The following is a 25038-nucleotide window of genomic DNA, read 5'->3' on the forward strand; positions in this document are numbered from 1 at the left end:
TAATTGATGAAGCATCTAATGATACTTAGTTAATACCATAAATGTTATTATCTTATTCGGCCTATTCGCTTGTTGGTTTCAGTCGGGGCTTATCAGCTAGCCAACAGTGTTTTCCTCTCACAACAAACCAGCATCGGTCGGGCTTATCAGCCCAGAAACCAACCAGCGAACATGCTCATTATATATAAATTTGGGTAAACCTGAGATGTTTTGACTCTCCAAGATTCTTGGAATGACTTATAATTTGAAACGAATGGAGTATATTTTAGGATCGAGATTTTGGAAATTGTTCGCTCCCAACTTTTTTAGCCTCTTTAAAACTCATTGATTTAACAATTGATTTTTTAAGAACCGTTGGAGATGCACTTAGATATCCAATTCACTCTCTTCTTATATGCTCACGATACAGTCGCCGTATATATCAAATACACATACATACATTAGTGATAAATATGTATTTCTATAATTCATTCATCATGAAAAATGGTCTATTAAGAGATCATAAAAAATGATCTATTAATAAATCCCATACCAAAAACACTAACAATTTATTTTAATTAAAGATATATAGTAATATCTTTGTAAGTTATTGTTTTAGGGAGGTTTATCATTTGTATGAAACACTATAACATACCAGTACTATTAATGTAATTCAAAACACTTTTTTCCTTATTATTAAACATTTTTATAAAAGAAATTAACATCTTGAGCGTTGAAGACTCATAGTGGAGGCTAAAACGATGGTTTCTGTTATTGTAGTAGCTAAAGATGGAGTCTAGGATCTAGAATTCATTTTAATAAAATATTAAAGGAATTTTAAATAAAAGCTATAATAAACATTGGGGTTTTAACCTAATTAATACGTGGAAAATGCAAAGTTAAAACATCAAAATATAAAAGATGTCAAAAAAAAGAAGTAAAAAAGATGGTTTTTTAATATTTATAATATACATAGATATAATATTCTCTTCGTTTTAAATTTAGGCCGTTTTATTTTTTCTAGATACATTATTTTTATTATTTATCTAGACACAATATAGTTAAGTGTATAATAAAATATTTATCTAAATAAGCAAAACCTACTTACCATTTAGAACATAGAGAGCAGATGGCTAAACTTAAGCTCTCAATGTCCTAGAAGCGAAAGAATTCATGCCTGACTGTAAAATTAGAATGGTTAAAAGGAAGTGTAACAAAATAGCTCATGAGCTTGCTCATTTAGCTAGGCGAACTGTTCATACTACGGTATGGCTGAGGCATGCGCTTGCGTGCGTGCTTGACCTCTTAATCCATGACTGTAACTCTGGTCCTAGTTAAATAAAAATCCCTCTTTACCGAAAATATAAATGTCAATACTCAATTCTAGAAAGCGTATCCTATTTTACATGTGCACCGACGTCACGCCGCCATCAGGCCCCATCACCTCATCCGCTAGCTCGTCACCAGTGACGCCAAGTTAAGGGCAGAACACTTGCACGCCTCTGTGCAGGTACCCCGGCCATCATATCAGAAGCTCTCATCTTCGGGTTCAGATCGACTTCATAGCTAGTGTGTCCTCACCTCCTGGTCCACTCAGAGCACGTTGCTGCCACAACCAGGCGCTTAAGCTGCCGCGGCAGAAATTGACGCCACGGCTGTGGCGGAGTTTTGTGTTGAAAAGTATTGTGGCTGTCCCAGCTTTTGTATGAACCAAACATCATACTTACATTGCATGGCGTGCTGCATGTTATATGTGGCAGGTTGTAGCAGGGAACCAAACATCCCTCAATCTTGGTATTGAAATCATGAATTCATCTGGTTGAAATCGTGCATTCGTCCAAAGCAAATGCATCAATGGGAGGCCATCAAGGACATCGTCGTCGTGGCCGCCAGCCTCGCGACGGCTCTCGGGCTGCACCGGTAACTAACATGCTTCCATCCACCAAACCGGTAGCCAATAGTTCCTAAAAAATATATGGTAAATTGATGAGTTTTCCAAGTGGCTAAAAAAAGTTGGGAGCATATTTAAGTTTACAAAATCTCGAGCCTAACAAAATATAGAAGATATTTTACGTTAGGAATCATATATTATTTCTAAATTAGGAATCATATATTATTTCTAAATTATCTTAATCACTTTTATATATTCTTTCTCTCATGTACATTTACTTTGGGGACCATTTCCTATTTTTTTATTCTTTCCCGTGCCCTTTCGTCATTAGATTAGCCGATTGATACGTGGGTGATAGGCGTATGGATATATCGGTGCGATCAGTCGATTTTCCGAAGCACGGAAAGATTGGGAGTTGAGATAGGGAGTTGTTGGATAACCTTTTTTTATCTTGCCTAGAGATCAAAATTGGGAGTGGTTTTTGGAAACTATTGGAGATGCTCTTACATGCCGATGCTTTAACAATGTGACCAGTTTGGAAATCAAATCCGTGTGCGCCACGGTGTTGAGCCGCGATCCCAAGATAAATTTGAATTCATGACACAATCTGCAGAGCATCCCAAGAAGAGTCGGAACACTTGATTTAATCAATACATAAATCTCTAAACTTAACATGGTCATACAAATTAGAGCAATGCATCGTCCGCACATAGACCATGTTTGGATCTTATGATCTAAAGTTCAATCGGCTAAAGTTAAAGACTAAAATTGTACTTCATTTATTGTCCCAAAATATTTGACATTTTAGGTTTAGGCCATGGGAATTAAGAAAATAGTAAAAACGTACCGTGCATAGAAATCAAGGAGAGAGATTGAGAGAAATAGAGATAGAGATGTATTAGAAAAAAAAAGAGTACGGGGAGAAAAGAAATGTGCATTGGGAAGTGAGAATGACAACTTTTTGGGACAAAATTTGAGTGCTATAAGATCAAGTATTTGAGACGGAGGGAGTGGACCATTTTAGCTCACTTGTGTGGTCTAAAGTTTTTGTAAGGTTAGCTAAACTTTGTATAACACTCTAGACCTCATGTTGCGAGTCTTGAGAGCTAAAGTGGTCTAAAATTTAGTGCAATTTTAGGCAAGGAATCCAAACGAGGTCGTAGTACAAAATACAGTTTCAAAATAAATTAGTATAAGATCGTATTTCAAATGAATTTGAATACATGATATGATTATTAAATAAATTAATTTTAAAATAAATTGGAGCGCACGGCATGATTATATGATTCTCAAAGCCAAGCCCGTAACCGTAAGCCTACGTTCACTACGACAACATTTGATTCGTTACTTAAGCGTAGGCGTCAAAATAGTGCTGACGACACCCGTGTTCCGATCTTTGTCATCGTCCCTGTAGAATTTGACTATTTGAGCCAGTGTATAGATTGTACACAACAGACAAAAAAATGCTCCAATCAGAGGAAAAATAATGTTCTAGCCAGTATTGTAGAGAACAGTGATTAATACTTCGACTACATGGCCATCGACTCGTTTAACTTCACAATCCGACGTCCGTCCAGTGGTCCAGCCTCTTCGTGGTGGCCCACCTGCCAGCGACCGGGCAGGTCGTTCTCTCATCCAAAACGAAAACGGAAAAGGAAACCAGACCGAAATGCAGCATTATCGTTTGGCCGTGGCTTATCGTAAATGATCGTAAATTTCCAGTCGAAACAGTATTTTTCTCTCACACAAACTAATCAGCAGTACTTCTTCACGAACCAGCAACGAAACGAACCAGCCAACCGAGGGCGCCTCGACATCTTTGTTTGCTCCCGCGATGCTTCCATTTCACTTCACTTTCGAACCAGCCAACCGGGCGCCTCGACATCTTTGTTTGCTCCCGCGATGCTTCCATTTCACTTCACTTTCTCACTTGGAAATTGGGATGCTGCCCAGAGAAGAAAGCGCATCCAGCTTCACTTGTGCATCAGGAACACGTACGAAGATTATTAGCAGCCCTGCCCTGCTGACCTGCACCACGCTACCAGCCAGTCGCCACAGCATCAGCAGTGACGCCGGTGGTGACTCCTCGAGCTTAAGCTTCACACTTCGCTCCCCACTTCAAGCACTTTGCTCGCCTCTCTATATAACCACGCATCCGGACCTCTGGATTCTCGTGCCAAGAAAGTGTTCTTGCTTGATCCACCATTCAACTCGGTCAGTAGTCACTGGGCCAAGCAGCCACGCCACTAATCCGAGGCTCCCATCCCAGATAGCAAGCTAGCACAGCCATCCGTTTCTTCCACTGCAGTCAGGAGCAGAAGCTGCGCCGCCGTTGCAAGCGTGCAGTGCAGCCGATGGAGGCTGCCGAGGACGTCGTCATCGTGGGCGCCGGATTGGCCGGCCTCGCGGCGGCTCTCGGACTACACAGGTATACACTCTCTCGCACACACGTAGCCTTGCTCTGCCGCAAAATTAAAATTGACATCGATCTGGGATTATTTTTCCCACATCGTCGTATAGGAAAGGGGTGAGCAGCCTGGTGCTGGAGTCGTCGCCGTCGCTGCGGGCGTCGGGGTTCGCCTTCACCACGTGGAAGAACGCCTTCCGGGCGCTGGACGCCCTCGGCGTGGGCGACAAGATCCGGAGGCAGCACCTGCAGGCACAGACGTACGTCTCCAATTTCAATGTCCACCGGGCTCGCGTTGCAGTTTGCAGTCAGTTTCCCTGCTGAACCTGTCCATATGTTTTCAGGCTACGTGTCATGGTTTCTTCTACCGGAGAAATCGCACAGGAGGTGGACCTCACGCAGCAGGGGAAACGGTGAGATGAAAAAATTAACCTCTGGCCCCTGAATCTATCGATCACGCACGTATCTGCCTCGATTGCGCTGAAATGAATGAACGTCGTCTCTGTCTGTCTGTCTGACGCAGAGGGCCCAACGAAATCCGTTGCGTTAGGCGGGACTTGCTGCTGCAGGCCTTGGAGGAGGAGCTACCGAGAGGCACCATCCGCTACTCCTCCAGGATCGTGTCCATCGAGGAGGACGGCGGCGTCAAGGTGCTGCAGCTAGCTGACAGTTCAGTCATCAGAGCAAAGGTACAGTTTCTTTAATTTCCCCTAAGCACCTGCGAGCTGCTTGCAGCGCCTCAAGGCGTTCCTCTGCATCTATCTGCAGGTGCTCGTCGGGTGCGACGGGATCAACTCGGTGGTGGCCAAATGGCTCGGCCTCGCCACGCCGTCCTACTCGGGGCGCTCGGCGGCGAGAGGCTTTGCGCATTACCCGGACGGCCACGGCTTCGAGCCCAAGTTCCTGCAGTTCATCGGCGACGGCTTCCGCTCCGGCATGCTGCCCTGCAACGAGAACGAAATCTACTGGTTCTTCACCTGGACTCCTTCCGAGAACGGTGAGCTAGCTTGTCATCCTCATCCATGGCGACGCCGCGACGACGATGCCCGTTGCCCACATCAAAATTGTATATGCATGGCTAGGAGTAGCAGCTAATAATTTGTATCTCATGTTGTTCGTTCAGACAAGGGCGTCGACGAAAGCGCGGCGAAGATGAAGCAGTTCGTGCTGTCCAAGCTCCGGGGCTCCAAGGTGCCCGCGGAGGCGCTGGCGGTGATCGACAGGAGCGAGATGAGCGACGTCCTGGCCGCGCCGCTGCGGTTCCGGTCTCCGCTCTCGCTGGCCACCGCGAGCATCGCCAGGGGCAACGTGTGCGTGGCCGGCGACGCGCTGCACCCGATGACGCCGGACCTCGGTCAGGGCGGCTGTTCGGCGCTGGAGGACGGCGTCGTTCTTGCCCGATGCCTCGGGGACGCCCTGCTGCTGCCTGCTGCCAAGGGCAAGGATGAGGAGCGGGTCGAGGCGGCCTTGCGCGAGTACGCTTGGATCAGGCGGTGGAGGAGCGTCGAGCTCGTCGCGACCGCCTACGCCGTGGGCTTCATCCAGCAGAGTGACAGCGCCGTCGTCAGCTTCCTGCGGGACAGGTTCCTGTCGGGAGTGCTCGCACGAAGGCTACTGAAAATGGCGGACTACGACTGCGGCACGCTCGCAAATTAGCCCCACTACTGTTTCGTGTGTGTAGATGTTGTGCTTGTTGCAGGAGTATGCTTACCGTTATGTGCTAGTAGAAAATTGTACTGCAATATATCATCGCCTCTGTTGCAACTACAGTCACACTCTTCGGGGCGTGATATGGCTTCAGCATGGCAGATTGTTGTAACACTACCTTTGTTCTAAAACTCTTATGGGAACACGATATTCCGTCAGATCGAGGTAACTTCTGATTCGGTGAAAGCTTGACTCACGGTTCGTAGTTTTCGACCACAATGATCCGAACTCTGTAATCATATCTTCTTTGGTTATCAACCATGCACTACATGGTCGATCTCATCACAAAGACTAATCTCTGATTATAAATTGAACAACATAAGCAAGAATAAAAAAGAGCACAACCTGAGATACTGCTAATATAGATTGATTACAAGTTCAGGTACGACAAACCACTGAACATGAACCGGCTCGATGACAAATTATAATCTACTAAAAATCCAAACTCTAACTTAAGCGCTGGCGATAAATATGTAATATTAGGGATGGCCAAGTACCCCGGACGTGTCCCTAACTCCGACGTTCGACATGATGCATGGTCTAAAAGACAGCGACGTAGCACCTAACAGATCTTGTATGTTCATTTGATTCAACGATTCCCGTGGGCTCATAAGGAATTTGGATGTGGGACTGGTATCAATATTGAAAAACTTATCTCCTCACCTTTCTATGTATACGTAGAAAGTCGAAAACAGATTTCGTATCTGGACGATGATTTTATTGTGGGCTACTCTTAAAGTCCAAGATGGATTCAAACTTGATATGATTAGGTCTCCAACTTGCTTGGATGCCTACAGTAGCATTATAAGAGGTGGCGAATGGGAGCGGGGCCTTTTCTTGGAGTGTTCTTCACTTGGTTGGAGCGTGTTCCAACTTGGGTTAAGGTTCTAAAAGTTATTACAAAGTTCAAGGCATGATATAAGGTGATGCGGTGTCGAGTAGAAACAACATGTAATTATGATTTAGAGCTCTTTCTATCGTGATATTGAGGTGGAACCATATCCATTTGAAAGTTTATCAAATACTCCTTCCATCAAATATGCATTGGTCTCAATCGCACTGAGTGTAATAGCTATGTCCTTTCCAATATAGTACTGTCTAGCTGCTGTCGTACCGAATGGTGGACTTTGATGACCTTTTACTCCCAGATAGATCTTGCACATGATGTAGCCACGTCCTATTAGTTACCGAGGCCATATAGAGTAGTGTATTTTCATAGTGCATAGTATCATAACCATTTTTGTTTCTAAGCATATTAAAAATACCTACCTGAGATAGCGTCAAATTATTGTTGATATGGCTATACAGATACGGTAATGCTTATCCGCGGGCGTCCGTCCTATCCGGACGCCGCACCTCACTCCGCTCGCTGTTGCAGCCTTCTCCCACCGCGCCTCCACCCTATGCCGCTCGCTCGCTTGCTCCTCGCTCTCACCCGTCGCACGCCCCACTTGCGCCGCTCGCTCCTCACTCGTCTCTCCCATCCCGTCGCGCGCCCCACCCGCACCTCGCTTCTCGCTTCGGTCGTGCATCGCGCCGTCCACTCCCTCCCGTAGCCAAGGTCGGTGGTGGTGCTGGTGGTGGTGGTGGTGCTCGCTCGCCGCCGCTCGCCATCAGATCCCACCCCGATGATCGGAATCGACCGGCCCCGGCCTTCCCCTCTCCTACGTTGCAAATATATGTTCGAAGTGTTTCAGATGTTTCAGAGGTATGTTGCAATTCTTACATATGGATGTTGTAAAAGTAGATTAGGATGTTGCACATGTTGCATATATTTGCAAGTGTTTTCAAAGGTATGTTGCAAGCATTTGTTCAAAATGTTTCATTGTTTTCAGATATATGTTGCAGCAAGTGTTTTATCTGGATATTGCGTATGTTTCACACACATGTTGCAAGTGTTTTATCTTGATGTTGCATATGTTTCACACGCATGTTGCAAGTGTTTTATCTGGATATTGTATATGTTTCAAATATTTTATCTGCATCATACATATGTTGCATCCAAATGTTTATGTTGCAAGTGTTTCATGGGGCACGATTAGTGATGGGTGCATGGGCCGAGCAATGTGGGATGGGGCGTGGTGATCTGGTGCCGGAGGGCGAGGGCACAACAAGCTGGGGGTCGGCTCCCGAGTCCCGCCCATGGAGGCGGGCTACGCGGCCGTTCGGACACGAGGAGCGGAGAGCGCAACGTTGAGGGTAGAGTGCGCATGCGAGTCAGAGCGAGGCAGACGGAGGCGGGCGGCTCAGGCACCTGGACGTCCGGGCGTTAGCCACGCCCATACAAATATATGTCCCATTTCCTCACTCTCTTATATATTTGTTAATGAGTAAATTGCACGGCCAATCCTTAAAGTATTGGACGGATTTTATCTGGGTTGCCAAACTACGAAATCGCACGTTTGACTCTCTAATGTATTTAATTGGTCTCATCTAGGTCCAAAATAGACACGAGTAGAGTTAGAAACTGACGTGGTCGTCCATGTGGACATGATTTAAGCGCAAAACTCTAAGGTGTGGCGTGCATGGCCAGGATCTTGTAGGCAGCCCAGTCACTGCCAGGGCGGCCCATGTGTCGTTAGCCCCATCTTCCAGCTCTAACTGCCGTCAGCATGCGAGCGCGTGCACCGTCGCTGCTACGTAGGGGCGAGCGTGCGGGCTGCGGGCCTTGGCGTCACGTCGGGGCAGTCGACCATGGGAGAGTGGCAGAGGCTCGGCCATGCGCCTGCTGCTGCTGTTGCGTCGCGCCGCCTTGCCCCTCCCTGTGACCTCTCTCTTGCTCCAGCGCCCGAATCCGCCGTCGCCGCCGCCATTACCAAGTACGCAGCCGAGCTCTCGATCTCCCTCCCCAACTCACCTCCAGACTCGATTCCTCCTCCGTTGGATCCGCAAATGCACGATGAGACCTCTACACCACTCCACGGCATCAATCCGAGCCGACAACTCCATTCACCGATCTCACCGGAGCTCCCAGACCGCCACTGTCTGCCCTACCGCCTCGATTCCCTTCCCCACTACCTCCCCGCCGTCGAGATCGCCGCAGACGACTTCGTTGTGGCCTCCTCTTCCTGCTCCGCCACTCGCCGAAGATCATCGACCACCAGAGCGCCGTCCTGCCTCGACTCCGGTGAGGACGTCGTCGGGGAGCACACCTGCACAACTACAGGGGAGGACGACTCCTACACCGCCCGATCCAAAACCGACGGTCCAGATTGACAAAGTCAAAAGATCGGTCCAATCAGCACCCTTCCCTCCAATTAGGATACGCCACATCACCGGTCAACGCCACCTCGGCAAGGTCAATTTCTAGTCATTGAGGCGGCGGTGACTGGGTTAAATCATGTCCACATGGACGACCACATCAGCTTTTAACCCTCCTCGTGCCTATTTTGGACATAAATAAGACCACTTAAATACATTAGGGAGCCAAACGCACGATTTCGTAGTTTGGGGACCCAGATGAAATATGTCCAATACTTTAAGGACCGGTCATGCAATCTACTCTTTATTGAAAAAGTCCAAATGGCAAGCGGATGATAAATATCATGCCACGTATCGATGTGCATGTGAATGGTTCCTTATTTGAAAACCTAGAAATCCTCTTGTCGTCTTGTGAATGTTTTTTAACGTCCCAAGGGTAACAGGTGTGCGGCCCAGGCTTGCCCTGCAGAGGGGATCAGCGTCAGCCCATGGTTAGCTTGTCTTGTCTCGATTCCCAAATGGCCAAATCCCAAGTGCCAACTGCCAACCACCCAACCCCACCACGGAGCGAGCGACCAAGCTCAGATCCGGCCGCTGTCCCCGATTGCCGACTTGCCGTGCTCAGTCACTAGAGCCGTGCCTACCCGCCGCCGGCCGTCGGCAGCCTCTGCATCCAGTCCCTTGTCCCGCGGCGCCTCTTCCTCTGCTTGCTGGTTCGCTCCCTGAAACGACGAAAGAAAGGGTGCAGTGCAGAGTCGAGATGGCGTCGCAGCTGCCACGGGTGTGCGTCACTGGAGGTGGCGGGTTCATCGCCTCCTGGCTCGTGGAGCTGCTCCTCGGCCGTGGCTATGCCGTCCATGCCACTCTCCGTGACCCATGTACTGATGTACCTATCTATTCACATGCATACGCTGCCATAAACTGGACTGAGCTAACTAACCAGTTGTTGATGCTCTTTCAGGTGATCCAAAGAATGCCCATCTGAAGCAGCTGGACGGAGCCCCAGAGAATCTGCATCTGTTCAAGGCTGATGTGCTGGACTGCGAGACTCTGACACCCGCGGTTCAAGGATGTCAGGGGGTCTTCCATCTTGCCACTCCGGTGCCTGAAGATAAGATTCTTCATCCTGACGTAAGCCTTTTTATTTCTTCTCTGTCTTCACACTAATGCTTGCTAGCATTGCACTACTGTAGACCCATTCATAATAGAAATTGGTACCGTCTCATGCCTATTATTCATTCAGAGAAAAAATAAACGTTTCCAAACATGATGATAATCCCTACCAATTCATATCTATTGAGAGGAAAGGAGTGGAAATTAGTTCACCAATCCACATGTGTTGGGAGGGGAATATGTTTATCCAAACAGCATGTGTTTAACTACTTCTTGGTGGATGCATTTCCAAACTCCTATTATTTGGTCTGTTTGCTAATATATGATTTAAACACACACACACACACATAGAGAGAGAGAGAGAGAAGTGGAAGGACTGACCATTACTGAATTTCAACTTCAATTTTTTTCTTTTTTATGAACCCGCACAAGACAGTGCCCATTTCTATTGTAGAGAAGAAATTTCAACTTCAAGTTATTGTTCCTGCAAAACTAGGCTTTTCTCCACAACAACTTAACTAGGCTTTTCTCCACATGTAAGTGCAAAACTTAGATTTATTTGAGGGCTACAAGTGCTCTTACATTATAACTATATATGCTAATATATGTGCAGCTCGATGTACTAGACCCTGCTGTGAAAGGCACCTTAAATGTTTTAAAGGTTTGCTCAACTCTGAAGGTTCACAAAGTTGTTGTGATGTCCTCCAATGCTGCTGTTACTTCCAACCCGAATTGGCCTCAAGATAGAATCAAAGACGAGAGTTGCTGGTCAGGCACAGAGTTCTGCAAGGAGAAGGAGGTTAGGAATTCTAGCGCCTTAATACTGCAACCTGCCACAGCAATAAACAAACATCACAATGCACGTTGCACAGGCAGACAAGCTGGTAGATGAAGACGTCTGCCTGTTCCATTTACTGGTTTCCCTTTTAGAGTTATAAAATTTAAAGGCAAATTGTGATACATATCCATTTTTAGCAATATTTTTTTGTGGAGAACTAAAAATGCATGGGATCTCTACTTCCAGGACTGGTATTCCCTTGCCAAGACTCTGGCTGAACAAGAAGCCTTGGAATATGCAAGTAACAACGGACTAAATGTTGTTACACTTTGCCCTCCTTTTGTTTTTGGTCCATTGTTGCAGTCTTCAGTGAATACAAGCAGCAAACTCCTCATCTATGTTATAAAAGGTTGTATCATTAGTGCTGCAATTACATCTATCACTTGTTCTTTGTTACCAGGATTGTGACTCAACTGACAAACTTTCTGTTACTTACTAGTCAAGTTGTCTGTGCTGACTTGATATGCTGAACCACTAGTTAAGTTGTGTTTTGATCCAATTTCCATCTCTATGTTGTTAATTGCATCCATTTGGTCCAGCCCAAGGCCTTTAGATGAGATCATATTCATAGTGCTACTTTCATTTTGCTAGACGCAAATGGTTGAGTTCGAGACTATACAGGACCTGTTGATCAGTTGTTCCATTATATTTCCTGCCCAGTGCTAGTCCTTCATGCATGTTTTTTTTAGCATGGAATGGCAGGTGCACTGCCTTTGCATTAAAGTAGATGTGGAGAAAAAAAAACAGTACAATTTTACACTCTTGCTAAGAAATTCAGGATGCTAAAAAAGGAAAAGGAAAAAGGGAAATAAGTTAGCAACTGGCCTTGCTGCAGTAGATTGCAGCCATGACCAATCCTGCATATACAAAAGCTAGTTATCTACGAGATGTTGCCCATGCGCCATTTCATAGAGGAGGATGTCGTGATTTTGCTATCTGTGTGGGCGTCTGTTCTCTTTGAAACAGTTGCTTTGACTTTTTTGTTTATGCCCTAGAGCTGTTAAATGAGAAATATCCTCTTCACATTTTTCTCATTAATTTATTCACTGCTGACATAGCAGGGTTCAAAATGCACAGCAATGAACAAAACTGCTTGTAGGGCAAATTCTATGCTTGGATTATTGTGACTAGTCCACATTTTATTTGCACAACCAGTGTGTTAGTGAAATACTGTATTCGGAAAATGATTAAATTCATAAAATAAAATGATACGTACTATTTAGTTAGTTCGATTGTCTTGTTATGCTGTTATATACGTGCTATAGCATGCATGTTACTGCTAAGTACAAGCAAGATGCCAAGATTGAACTACAACTCCATCGATCTGTTGGACTACAGGAGGCCCTGATGTGATGACCAACAGAATGTGGGAGATAGTAGACGTCCGCGACGTGGCCGATGCTCTGCTCCTGTTGTACGAGAAGAATCAGTCGTCAGGGAGATACATTTGCTCGCCGAATCTCGTTTGCACTAGGGATTTAGTGGACCTGTTGAAGAAGATGTACCCAGAGTACGATTACGTAAATAAGTAGGTTCTCTTTGTCTTGCCTAATTGAATTCGTCAGTACCAACTAGGTAGTAATATAATCCATGTTGCTTGCTTACATAATCTGATGTGATGAACATCACCTTTAATTTGTTGTTGCAGCGTTGTGGATGTTGATCATGCAGGACCACCTTTGTCTAGTCAGAAGCTGAGGGATCTGGGTTGGGAACCAAGGAAGCTGGAATCGACGCTCTCAGACAGCGTCCAGTCATATGAAAAGGCAGGCCTTCTCCAGGATGTACCTGGGAATCCTTGCCGCCTCCCGTTTGTCATTCGTGCGTGGCTGTAGAGAAGACATTGAACCACATGTTGCTCCCGTTTACGAAGTTCGGCCACAGAATGTTAGCTGCTTTATCCTTTATGCATGTTGGCTACTATGTCGCTAATAAAGAAAACCAGAGAAGCAGCTCCGAAGTAGCAAACGAACGATGCTGTACGTCATCGAAAGCCTAGTAGATTGAAGCTGTCTTGTGCTAGATTGTTTTTTGTAATCGATGGAGGAGTAGGTTATGTTTTGTAATGATTAAGGGCTTGTTTGGCACGGCTCCTCCTGAGGGGCTCCTCCGGAGGAGCCGGAGCCGTTTTGGAGGAGCCACAAATTGTGGCTCCTCCAAAACGACTCCAGCTCCTCTGTTTTTTTACTGAAAAACGACTCCTCCAAGAAAACGTTTGGCAGGGCTCCTCTGGAGGAGCCGGAGCCGGAGAGGAGCCCTGCCAAACAAGCCCTAAAGCAAATCATTACGGCCAATGGTCTCATATATGCTTCTTTGTCCATGTGCAGTTTGACCAGAACCAGTAAACTCGTAAACGGCTCCCACGTTGCCCCCACGCAGGCGACATGGGAGGCGATTCAAACCCTAGCCGCCTCTCTTCCTTCCCTCCCTCTCTCTAGCCGCGCCGTCGCCGGAGCAGGCCGCCGGCATGGCCGTACAGCTTGCCGGGAGGGTGGCGGCGAGGCTCTTCTTCGCGATGGAAGCTGCGACGGTCGGGGACGAGCTCGCGTGCGGCGTCCTGGGGCATGGCGAGGTCGCTGAGGCTGGTGGCGGCGCTGGCGTCTTCAGCGGCGGTCTGGGCCAGTCTCCTCGCTTCAGCGTCTAGATCCGGCAGTCCAAGGACCGGATTGATCTCCGGCGGACCATGCCTGGGCGGGCGCTAGGCGACGGTGGCGGTGGCTCCTGTCCAAGACGTCGAGCAGTCATCGAATCCGCGGATACGGCGCCCGTGGTGCGAGGCGCTGCGCCCAGGGGCGCGCGCGGTGACGGCTGCGTCGGCCTGGGGCGGGCCTCTTCCTCTTCCTTGCGCTCGGCAGTTGTTGGCGCATGTGCGCAGTAGTGGGACGGCAGGGCGTTCCCTCACGTGAGCTGCGTGGGGCTCGGCGGGGCCACCTGTTGTGGCTGCAGCGGCACTGGCCAGTGCTCGTGCAAGCGCCGGGCGGTGGCGGGGGCTCCTTCCTCCTCCGCTTCCCCCTTTCCTCCTCGACCATGGCGTGGAGGCGGCGGCGCCAGCCGGGGACACTGGGTCTGGTGCCCTGACGGCCAGATCCGGTGCCCCTAGGGCAGGGGGCGGCGCCCGTGGTGGGGCATGCACCTGATGTTGGTTGGCGGAGGTCGACAGCATCGACGGTGGGTGCTTGAGCCAGCGACGACAGCTGGCGACGGCTTCGGCGTGCGGCAGGGTGACGCTCGTGGCAGGGTAAGTCCAGCTCTGCATGTTGCTTGGTCGGAGGGGGTGGCTACCTACGTAGCTGTGCGGCTGCTGTGAGCAGCCGGCGCGTCGATGCCCCTCGGGAGGGGCTTCTACGGGATGGCAGTGACGACGACGGTGGCGGCAGGCTAGGGTCCTGTATCTTAGCTCGACATATGTGCTAGGGGCACCTCGGGCGAAAGCCTTGGCGACGACGACGCCTGTGGGCGCCGATTTCCTTGTTGGGGGCGTCGTGTTCTCGTGCCCCTAGCCATGTCTTCCACGGGTGGAAAACCGGTCCATTCCTGGACAAGCGATGGCGGCACAATCGGCGTCGTACCTTTCCTGAAGGCGTCACTGTGGAAATTCGTCTCGGCCGTGATGTCTCCTTTGGCGGATGTCCTCCGCCTCTCGATGCCCGGTTGACGCAAGACGGCGAGTTCTGCATCGTGTAGTCGGAGCTGCTGCATCAGGGGATGTAGCTCGACAATGATGACGCAGGTCGAACCCTCCTTCGACAGCTGGGTTTCAGCTTTAGAGGCTTGTCGACGAAATATGGTCGGCAGTCTACCTAGGGGTATGCCCAAGGTAGTAGATTATCGGCAGACAGATGTGCAAGCTACAAACAAGATGGTGACGCAAGACAGACACGAGGTTTTATCCAGGTTCGGCCGCCGTGAAGGCGTAATACCTACGTCCTACGTTTGATTGTATTGTTGTATGTCAATGAGAGATGTTTTTTGAGAGGGGTCCCCTGCCCACCTTATATAGTCTGGGGGGCAGGGTTACAGATCTGGAAACTAATCCTAACCAGTTACAATTGCCATAAGTGGCCGGATAAAGATTCCTATTCTAACCGACCAGGATCTTGCTTAGATCTCCAAGTCTGCCTTGATTCCTTGCGCGAGACTCCGAGCAAATTGGCCGGGCCGCGCGTCATCTTCTAGTGGGCCAGACCCCCTGGTCCGAGCCGACCCAAGCCTGGCCGGAAGGGTATAGGGGTTAATCCCCCCACAGCTAGTCCCCGAGCACCATGTATTATGTTGGGGCATGCCGTTCGATCTTCTTCGACTAATGCGATCTATCTTCATGTCATCTCCAACTGGCTAAAACATTGACCAAACAAATGTGCCAGTATTCTGGTCAGCACAGAGAGCAGTAGACCACGATTGTAGCCAAAGATTCCGGTTGTCCGAAGAATGCATGGTGCTCTAAAGAAAAAAGAAAAAGATTTCTTTCCTGATCAAGTGTGCCCACTTGTATTTCTGAAAAGAAATGTAAGTGACCCTTGTATAATAGTAGTTATGGCCAATAGTCAGAGCGTAGGGGTCGATAAAATAAGCACATTCACCGCAAGGTGAAGTGTGTCCACTTAGTCTCCGAGCCTGGTAGTAGGTGACGTAGGCACGTGGTGCCAGGGTCTAAAAAGAATTCCCAAATAAGTTGAGAATCCAATCGTCCTACAAGCGATACGAGATGCATCGGCAGGTGCATCGTACCGATGTAGTCTCCGAGCTTGCTGGAAGACAAGGTATCAGCCTTGTAGCAAGGTCTAAGTGAGAATTCATAAATGCCTCTCAACTGTATGTGAGTACAAATCACATGTAGCCGAGGAGAGCGGTCTCCGAGCAATGGTCAGAGAGTGGTCGGGGCAGTCCCCGAGCACGAGAGTGGTCGAAACAGTCCTCGAGCACGATGGTGGTCTAGACAGTTCCCGAGCACGATGGTGGTCTAGATAGTCCCTGAGCACAAGGATAGTCGCGACAGTCCCCGAGCACGAGGGTGGTCGGGACAATCCCCAAGCACAAAAAGTGTGGCAAAAAACCATATGCCACTTGTACTATTATTTTATGTATTTATTTATTTACTTGTTCTGTCAAGTCCAATCTGACACGTCTGGTCAAAAAGGTAGATGGGTATAGCACGTCATACTGCCTTTTTGTCTTGTCAAGCAAATAGTTGCGTGGCATCTGTCAGTAGGTGCGTCAGCGTGGGCCCTACCACACTAGCAATGAAGAGGCGCATATACTGGTGTAGATCTCGAGGCTAAGTAATGCTGCAAACATGAAAGCAACCGTCTACGGCGCGTGCGCACGTCCCCCAAGAATCCCTGGCAGACGAAATGGCGTAACTCTTGGGTTAAATACGGTATATGATAGGCTAGTTACTATTTACTAAACCCCATTGCCATTCGCAACCGCAGCTTTCTTCTTCCTCTCGCCAACCCTAATACATCTGAAATCACCACCAATCAATCCGCCACCATTTCCCCATTCACCAGCAAGGTCGGAGTCATGGCGAAAAGTGATGCGCAGAAGAAAGCAGGGGTCATGGCGAAGGAATGGTGGAAATCGAAAAGCAACGAGCAGACCATTGAAGACCTCGTCACCATGGGGGTACTCCACAACAAGGAGCTCGCAGGATGGCGTGCGCCGGAGGGCGAGGGGTACCCCGATCCACAACCAGGTGAGATCGTGGTGTTTGAGGATTTCTTTAAACAGGGATTTGGGGTTCCAGTACATCCGTTTCTTCAGGGGCTCTGTCTTTACTATAAGATTGGGATTTGCAATCTGCATCCCAACTCGATCCTCTTTGTTGCCACTTTTATACATCTCTGTCCTCCTTGTCGCCACTTTTATACATCTCTGCGAAGCATATGGCGGCTTCCAGCCCCATTTCGATTTTTTCCACCATCTTTTCTGTCTGCGAAAGAAAGGAAGCGGTGGTTCGAAGATAGCCGGGGGTGTGTACCTCAACCTCCGTGACGGCATGAAAGCCCAGTACCTGCACTGCCCATAGAACACTTTGCTCAGCGACTGGTACAAGAAATGGTTCTACATCCGCGAAGAGCCAAACACGATCACGCTATGCGACGTGGGCTATATTTCGGAGAAGAAGACAAGCTGGTCAGAGAAGCCCGAGCACCTAGAATAGATTCTAGAAATATTTGGAATGATCCCATGGAAAAAACTGGATGGTCCGAGCATGATCGGGAGCTTCATCAGCCGACGGATCCAGCCCTGCCAGAGGAGGGTACATCCTGGCTATGAGTATCAAGGGAGCGCAGACCCAACGAGGACGAGGCAGGGGGCGCTTGACAAAATCGAAGTCAAAACTAGAATTGACGAGCTATTTAACTTAGCCGATCCAAATTATGCCAGATTGAGCGACATCGAGCATGCTTTCAAGCTTGCCCGACCTCCCCCAAAGATAACTCGTCTTGCCTTGTACCCATAGTCTTATATTGTAGTAGGATAAGTGGAAACTTACTGTGTTCACTCCCTTTTGTTATCCAGGTTAATGGTCGGGATAGAGCGACAGTGTTTGTGTCGCCACCCCCTGGAGTAGAGTGGTCACAAGGAGCTGATCCCACCACCTAGACCAGCATCGAGATCGAGGACGAGGACGTCGACTGGGCGGTGCTCGGAGCTAGAGAGGAAGCAGCGGCCAAAGCCATTGGGAAGCGGCCGGCTACCCCCAAACAGTCGAAGAAGAGATCAGTAACCACCCTGCTCACCGGGGGCGCTAAATATCAATGAGCCCGAGGGGGGCCCAAAAACCCGGCCAGCAAGCGTCGGCAGACGATTTTTGCTTGGTCAGACGATGGCGCAGAGGAGGGAGAGGATGCAGACACCTTTCGACTTGTCCCTCAAAAAAGGAGGAGGCAACTAGAGTCGATGGAGCAAGGTGGCTCCTCTATGCCTGTGGGACCTACATCACCGACGACGGTGAAGGATGCAGCCGGGTCAACCTCGGGAGTACCTGGGCAAGGAACGCGACCGGTGACAGGAGCGACAACTCAACCGAGCACGCCACCGACCACTGCAGCGCGAAGGACAAGCGGCGGAGAGGTCGAGCACCAAGGCCCAGCGACAGTGCTGGATGTAGAGGGAGACCAGGAGTCACCCGCACAGCACGTGGAGCAAGTACGGACGAGGAGATGTGCCTTCTCCACATCATTCCATGCTTCCAACATGTAAGTATTTGTAACCCTGTTGTAAGTTAGCAATTTACATTAAATATGATTGCCTTCTGAACTTATTTCGGATGTACTAGCCCAGCGTCCATAGAAAGTCCGGACTAGCTAGCCGGAAGTGGCGTGGCGCCGCCAATAGGTACAGAGCAGACTGCCCAGCAGCCAACCACCGAGGAACCCATAGTAGAAGATCCATCGGGGCCTCAGCAAGCGAGCAGTCAGACAACAGTCCCTGAGCAGGTGGTCAAGGGACTAGATGAGTCGGGCATGAGTGCTCCAAGCGCTAAACCTACTGAGGGCAACACCTCAGCGTCGAGGGTAACAGAGTAGATCGAGGAGCAACGGTCGGAGGCAAGAGCACAAACCACATTTACCGATGCTGTAGCTCATGGGAAGGCTATGGTGATCACAGATGCTGCTGACGCCGGGCCAGCACCAAGACCCAAAGAAGAACCTGAAGAGGATGAGGTAGAGGAGGTCTTGGGCCATCCGCAAGATAAGCGACAACATGTTTATGTGTCGCGTTGGCAGAATGACCAATGGGTTATCCATGAGGAAGTCCCGGAGGTCGAAGAGACCAAGAAAGTTGAACGGGCAGCGAAGCGGCTTGTTACGAAAGTGTAGGTAAGCTTCGCTTCACCCGTTGGTCTTGCTATCTAGTCGTAGTTGTCTTAGCTATCCGCACATAGGACTTAATGAAGACCACAAGGTACCGCAAGAAATGCTTCGATCAGATCGAGGGGATCGCTACAAGCAACAAGGAGCTGACGGCGGAGGTGGTCCGTTTGCGCCAGTGACTTGAAGCCGCCAATCATGAAAAAATGGTGCAAGAGTCCCAGAACCAGAACCTGGTCATCCAGCTCAGTAATAAAGCGCGGGAAAGAACAAGTAAGTAGCCATTTTATCATACTGACTACTGACAAGTGATGTTGCGTTGTTGGTAGTAACAGCTGTAGTGCAGGCTTAGAAGCTGAAGTGATCCATCTCCGAGAGGAGAACAGTCGTGCGGTCGTGGAGTGTGATCGCCTGAATGAGAACAATAGAAAACTAGCGCAAGACCAGTCGCAGCTTTGGGACCACATGACCAAGATGACAGAGAAGCTGAAAGGTTAGTTGTCCAACCGCCTTTGCTCATTTTTGTTGCCTACCATAGTTTGGCGTGGTCTTACGTCTTAACGGCGTATGCGGTTTGCAGTTATAAAAATCAATGCAAAGAAGCATCTGGAGGCCATGATGAAAGACTGTGATGGCTGGAAGGCACGATGCCAAGAGATCACCAAGGACCGTGACACCTAGAAGAGCTGGTGCCAGGAATTGGCAAAGGGCATTTTGCTGATCCTTAACCTCATCGATCCGGCGCTAGCAGAAGATGTGCTAAGGACGCCGCAGCTGGGATTGCTCGAGAGATGCCAGAGGGCATGGGGATGGTTCTAGGGGTTCATAAAGGAGGTAGGAGAGTACGTAGGTGCACATGTGCTAAGCATGATACATGGTAACTACCCCCTGATCGATCTCAAGCGCCTAGAGGCTGGATACCCGAAGGAGGTAGATCCAGACAAGGCCGAGGAGCTACGGATGACCCAGCTAGACTTGTCGATGAAAATAATTGGTGATATTAACTTGTGTGGAGGTGCGACACCACCCGTACAAGGGGCGCCGTCAACAAGTCAGCTGTGAGCGCCGTCATCTTCAAGCCAACTGGCAAAGCCTACGGTCTTGACCGGCCAGGCGTCTACAGGGCCATCTTCTTCAGCTCGATCGATGTCAGAGTCCCCTAGACCCGAGCACGATGTCAGGCCCAACGAGCAGCAGGTGCCGCGTGCCCTGACCAGCCAATAGTGTAGGCTATAGCTATAGAAGAAGATGTAGTTGGGTTATTGTAAACTTGGACCTTTGTCAGGCAAGCTTGTAATAACGTAACTGTATTTCAACATAAGCTTGTTTGTTTTGTAGAAAACGTGTTTAAGCTCGGATATCGTGTTGATGTAACTAAGTTAGAACATGTTGGCGTTCTGTTTAGTTGTACCAGTTTAGTCGACACGTCATCCTAAAAGGTTTGTATGGCCCTAGTTTGTCTTGCGGTCTGAGTGTGAGGTGCGTAGCTTGTGCACACGTAGAAACACACAAGTCAAACCAGAGAGCACCTGCCGATCACCCGTAGCGTAGAGAGCGAATCCCATGCATGTGTTGGGAGGAACCAGAGACAGGGCCTGCTCTAAGAACCTGAGAAGGAATGGTGGTCGGTTTTCACTGGTAGAGTTAGAATAACAATAGACTTTGAAGTGACACATTAGAGTGGTCGGAGAAATCATAATAGTTTTATTGAAATAAACCAAAAATACAAGAGGGGTACATATCTTAGTAGCTAAGCATAGAAATGCCTAAGCTTGTCAATGTGCCAGGAATTGGGTACGTCTGTGCCGTCTAGGCGAGCTAGCCTGTAAGATGTAGGGCGTGTAACCTCCTTGATCATGAAGGGTCCTTCCCATGGGGTTGTGAGTTTATGGACACCAGCCTGATTCGTCTTCCACCTCAGGACCAGGTCTCCGACCACGAAGAACCGCTCTTTGACGTTCTTGTTGTAGTACATGCACAAAACAACAAGGTATTTGGCTGTACGTACGCAAGAATCGAGTCGCTTCTCTTCTACACTATTCACTTCTAGCTCCCGCACTTCATTGGCCTTGTCTTCATTGAAGTTCTCTACCATGCTGATCTAAAGGCTATATCTGCTGGGAGCACAGCCTCAGCGTCATAAACCATAAAGTATGGTGATACGCCGATATTGTGACTGGGTTGGGTTCTGAGACCCAGACCACGACTGGTAACTCTTTGAGCCATCTTCTAGGAGCTTTGTCATTCTCTTTGTACATCCTCTTCTTAAGTGCGTCCAGGATCATACCATTTGCCGCTCGACCTGTCCATTAGCTCTAGGATGTGCCACCGAGATGTATTTTACTACTATGCTCCTTTCATCGCAGAAGTCCCAAAAAGCATTCCCGGTGAACTAAGTATCTAGATCAGTGATGATGTTGTTGGGTATACCGAAGCAGTGGATGACCTGGTCGAGGAACACGACAGCCTTTTCTAAAGATGCCTTGACCAGGGGCATGTACTCTATCCACTTGGAGAATTTGTCGATCAGCACGAAGACGCATGTAAATTTCCTAGGGGCCGGTTTGAAAGGCCCGATCATATCCAGTCCCTAGCATGCGAAGGGCCAAGAGGCTGGTATAGTTTGAATCTTGTGTGCTGGTACATGGATTCTCTTAGCGAAGAACTGACAACCTTTACAATAGCGGACTAGCTTCTCTACATTGGCTACGGCTGACGGCCAATAGAACCCTGCTCGGAAAGCCTTGCCGACCAGCGTTCTTGATGCCGCGTGGTTACCGCAGGAGCCAAAGTGGATTTTGTCTAGGAGATGTTCACCATCCTCCTAGATTATACACTTCATCAAGATTTCCTCCTTCGCGTTCTTGCGCCACAATTTGCCATCGACGAGCAGATACTGCTTACTACGATGCACCAGGCGTTCGTTTTCTGTCCGATCGGTATAACCGCTACCATCTGTCAGGTACTTGATGAAAGGTACTCTCTAGTCGGGCTCCGTAGTGGTCGGAGGTGGTTTGGTGGTGTTTGACGCCGGAACCATAGCCACCAATAGCTGGTCTGGAGGCTTGTCGACTGCGGGATCTTCTTCTTTGATAGAGGGCATGAGCAGGTCTTGAACAAATACGCCATGTGGGACTTTGGATCAGGATGATCCTAACTTTGATAGCGCATCTGCTGCTTGATTTTTTGTCCCGGACCACATGTGTGCACTCGATGCCATAGAACTTGCCTTCCAGCTTTCTGATCGCTTTACAGTATGCGTCCATCTTTTCGCTGGTCGTATCCTAGTCCTTGTTGAGTTGGTTGATGACCAGAGCTGAGTCTCCATAGACATAGAGATGCTTGACACCGAGCTCGACCGCAATGCGCAGACCGTGTAGGCATGCTTCGTACTCAGCGGCGTTATTAGACGCCGGGAAATAAATCCCGAGGACATATTGGAGCTGCTCCTTGGATGGTGATACGAAAAGGACTCCTGCTCCTATGCCATCAATGTTGAGAGAGCTGTCGAAGTACATCTTCCAATACTCGGTGGGCCCCTGAGAGGCAAGTATGCTTAAGTCTGTCCACTCGACAATGAAATCGACAAGTGCCTGAGACTTGATTGTAGTACGGCTTGTAAATTCCAAGGAGAAAGGGCATAGCTCCATTGCCCATTTGATGATGCGCCCGTTTGCATCCTTGTTACGAATGATGTCTCCTAGAGGGTACTCAGTCATGACCACCACATGATATCCATCGAAGTAGTGTTTCAACTTTCGGGATGTGATTAGTATGGCGTAGATCAGTTTCTGAATCTATGGGTACCTAGTTTTGGATTCATTGAGCACCTCACTAATGAAATAAATTGGTCGCTGTACCTTGTAGACGTGGTCGGGCTCATCGCGCTCAACCACCATGGCAGTGGAGACCACTCGATTAGTTGCCGTGATGTAAAGCAGGAGGGGTTCGTCTTCTTTGGGAGCAGTGAGGACCGGAGGTGATGTAAGGAATTGTTTCAGCTGTGTAAAGGCAGCGTCTGCTTCTTCCGACCACTCAAACTTCTTGGATGCTTTGAGCAGCTTGAAGAACGGTAGTCCTTTTTCACCTAATCTTGATATGAAATGACTGAGGGTAGCCATGCATCCGGTAAGCTTCTGAACATCCTTCACCTTTTTAGGCGGCTTCATGTCTAAGACAACTTTTACTTTCTCTGGGTTAGGGCGTATGCCGTCGTGACTGACAACGTTGCCGAGCAGTATACCAGATGGAACACCAAAGATGCACTTCTTTGGGTTTAATTTCCATTGGAATGTGTTAAGGGCTGCAAAGGTACATTCTAAGTTGTCGACAAGGGTGTATGCTTCCTTGGTTTTAACAACTACATCATCAACATAAGCCTCGACGAGGTCGTCTTTTATCTCATCTTTGAGGCAGGCCTGTATGGCGCGTTGGTAGGTAGCCCTAGCGTTCTTGAGCCCGAACGACATGGTCGTGTAGTAGTAGGCGTCGAAGAGTGTGATGAAGGATGTCTTGATCTAGTCGTCCTTTTTTAGAGCGATCTGGTGATAACCAGAGTAGCAATCGAGAAAGGAAAGCAGCTCGCAACTGGTAGTTGAATCTACGACCTCGTCTATGTGAGGTAAGCCAAAGGGGTCTTTAGGGTAGTGTTTATTGAGATTAGTGTAATCAATGCACATTCTCCGTTCCTTATTCTTTTTGCGTACAAGAACTAGGTTGGCTAACCACTCTGGATGATACACTTCTTTGATAAATCCGGCTGCTAAAAGCCGTGTAACTTCTACCCTAATATCCTCCTTCTTGTCGCGAGTGAACCGTCATAGCTTCTGCTTGATGGGTTTGGCCTTGCCATCGACATTTAAGGAGTGCTCGATCAAATTCCGAGGTACACCGGGCATGTCAGCGGGTTTCCATGCAAACACACTCACGTTGCTCCTCAAGAATTTGATGAGCGTGTCTTTCTATTTAGGATCCAGGTTGGCCCTGATAAGGGCCGTTTTGCTGGGATCATCGTCGACCAGCTGGATCTCTTTGTGCTCTTTGGACTTGATGTTCTTGAGTGGGGCCTTGAGTTTTGGGATCTCTAGGTGGTCGTCTAGGGTCTGCTTGGCGTCGAGCATGGTCTCGGCCATGCGAATAGAGAGGTCGTGAGCCTCTGCTATTTTGAAGCTGTCATCCTCGCAGGTGTAAGCTGCGTATACGTTGCCCCTGAGAGTTAGAACCCCCTTCTTAGTAGGCATCTTGAGCACCAAATACCTATAGTGAGGTATGGCCATGAACTTGGTGAGCGCTGGTCGGCCAATGATAGCATGGTAGGTGCCTTTGAAGTCAGCGACCACGAAGTTGACGTAGTTGGTGCGGAAGTGGTCTAGGGTACCAAATTGCATAGGTAGCGTGATCTGCACGAGAGGTGTGGAGCTCTGTCCGGGGAGAACGGCCCAGAACTGTGCCTCGTATGGCTTGAGGTCAGCCTGGGTTATCTTTAGGGTTGGCAAACTATTCTTGAATAGTATATCGATGGAATTGCCACCGTCAATCAGCACTCTATCGAACTGAACCTTGTTGATACAAGGATCGAGAACTAGAGGAAAATGCCCTAGCTCAGGTATTGTAGCCCATTGGTCCTTTCTGCTGAAGGAGATCTCATGGTGAGACCAAGGAGGGAGCCGTGGATCGGCGATGAGGTTGTCGACATTGGCCACGTTCAAGCAAACGCGGGCGAGCAGTTTGCGTTCTTGTTTGGTCTCAATGGACACTCTGCCGGTCGGTTGGCTTGACGTACTTATGACGGGGATCTATGTCTTCATCATCATTGTCCTCGTTACGCTGCTCCCCTATGTCGTTAGGCTTGTCGGATATATCCGGAGCCTGTTGGCATGTGTAGATAGATTTGAGAACACGGCAATTCTCCATGGTATGGTTTGACTTGGGATGGAGTTGGTAGGGTCCTTTCAATGCTTTGGCATAGTCTTCTTCGTAGTTGCGACGTCCGCCACCTTTTTTAATGGTGTTGACTTCACCGTCATCTTCCTGAGCATGTTTGCCCCTGTAATCGCCACGGCGATTACGCCGCTGATTACGC

General features: G+C 48.8%; 2 protein-coding genes across 3 annotated transcripts; both read left to right on the forward strand.

Annotated features, from left to right (window-relative positions):
* The first annotated feature begins 3948 nt into the window (after positions 1–3948).
* LOC136506909 (monooxygenase 2-like) lies at positions 3949–6142 on the forward strand. The gene is made up of 6 exons (XM_066501797.1): positions 3949–4298; positions 4391–4537; positions 4622–4690; positions 4801–4966; positions 5046–5274; positions 5401–6142. Exons 1-6 carry the CDS (start codon positions 4225–4227, stop codon positions 5931–5933), a joined length of 1218 nt encoding a protein of 405 aa, XP_066357894.1. The 5' UTR covers positions 3949–4224; the 3' UTR covers positions 5934–6142.
* A 3535-nt stretch (positions 6143–9677) lies between these two features.
* LOC136506919 (cinnamoyl-CoA reductase 1-like) lies at positions 9678–13240 on the forward strand. 2 transcript variants are annotated; one of them, XM_066501811.1, is made up of 6 exons: positions 9678–10063; positions 10147–10316; positions 10978–11097; positions 11323–11485; positions 12475–12664; positions 12785–13240. In XM_066501811.1, exons 1-6 carry the CDS (start codon positions 9946–9948, stop codon positions 12969–12971), a joined length of 948 nt encoding a protein of 315 aa, XP_066357908.1. In that variant the 5' UTR covers positions 9678–9945; the 3' UTR covers positions 12972–13240. The 2 variants fall into 2 exon arrangements, with proteins under 2 accessions (XP_066357908.1, XP_066357903.1); XM_066501806.1 differs by having other exon boundaries at positions 9682–10063; positions 10912–11097; positions 12785–13237.
* Positions 13241–25038: the final 11798 nt, after the last annotated feature.

The sequence above is a fragment of the Miscanthus floridulus genome, chromosome 1, assembly GCF_019320115.1.
Source record: "Miscanthus floridulus cultivar M001 chromosome 1, ASM1932011v1, whole genome shotgun sequence".
In the NCBI taxonomy this organism is placed as follows: Eukaryota; Viridiplantae; Streptophyta; class Magnoliopsida; order Poales; family Poaceae; genus Miscanthus; species Miscanthus floridulus.

Excerpts from the sequence above, each read along its gene's own strand:
- LOC136506909 (XM_066501797.1), top strand. The coding sequence starts at position 4,225 with ATGGAGGCTGCCGAGGACGTCGTCATCGTGGGCGCCGGATTGGCCGGC. Across the intron at positions 4,538-4,621 it reads CAGCACCTGCAGGCACAGAC|GCTACGTGTCATGGTTTCTT; the intron begins GTACGTCTCCAA and ends ATATGTTTTCAG. Across the intron at positions 4,691-4,800 it reads CTCACGCAGCAGGGGAAACG|AGGGCCCAACGAAATCCGTT; the intron begins GTGAGATGAAAA and ends TGTCTGACGCAG.
- LOC136506919 (XM_066501806.1), top strand. The coding sequence starts at position 9,946 with ATGGCGTCGCAGCTGCCACGGGTGTGCGTCACTGGAGGTGGCGGGTTC. Across the intron at positions 10,317-10,911 it reads ATAAGATTCTTCATCCTGAC|CTCGATGTACTAGACCCTGC; the intron begins GTAAGCCTTTTT and ends ATATATGTGCAG. Across the intron at positions 11,098-11,322 it reads AGTTCTGCAAGGAGAAGGAG|GACTGGTATTCCCTTGCCAA; the intron begins GTTAGGAATTCT and ends CTCTACTTCCAG.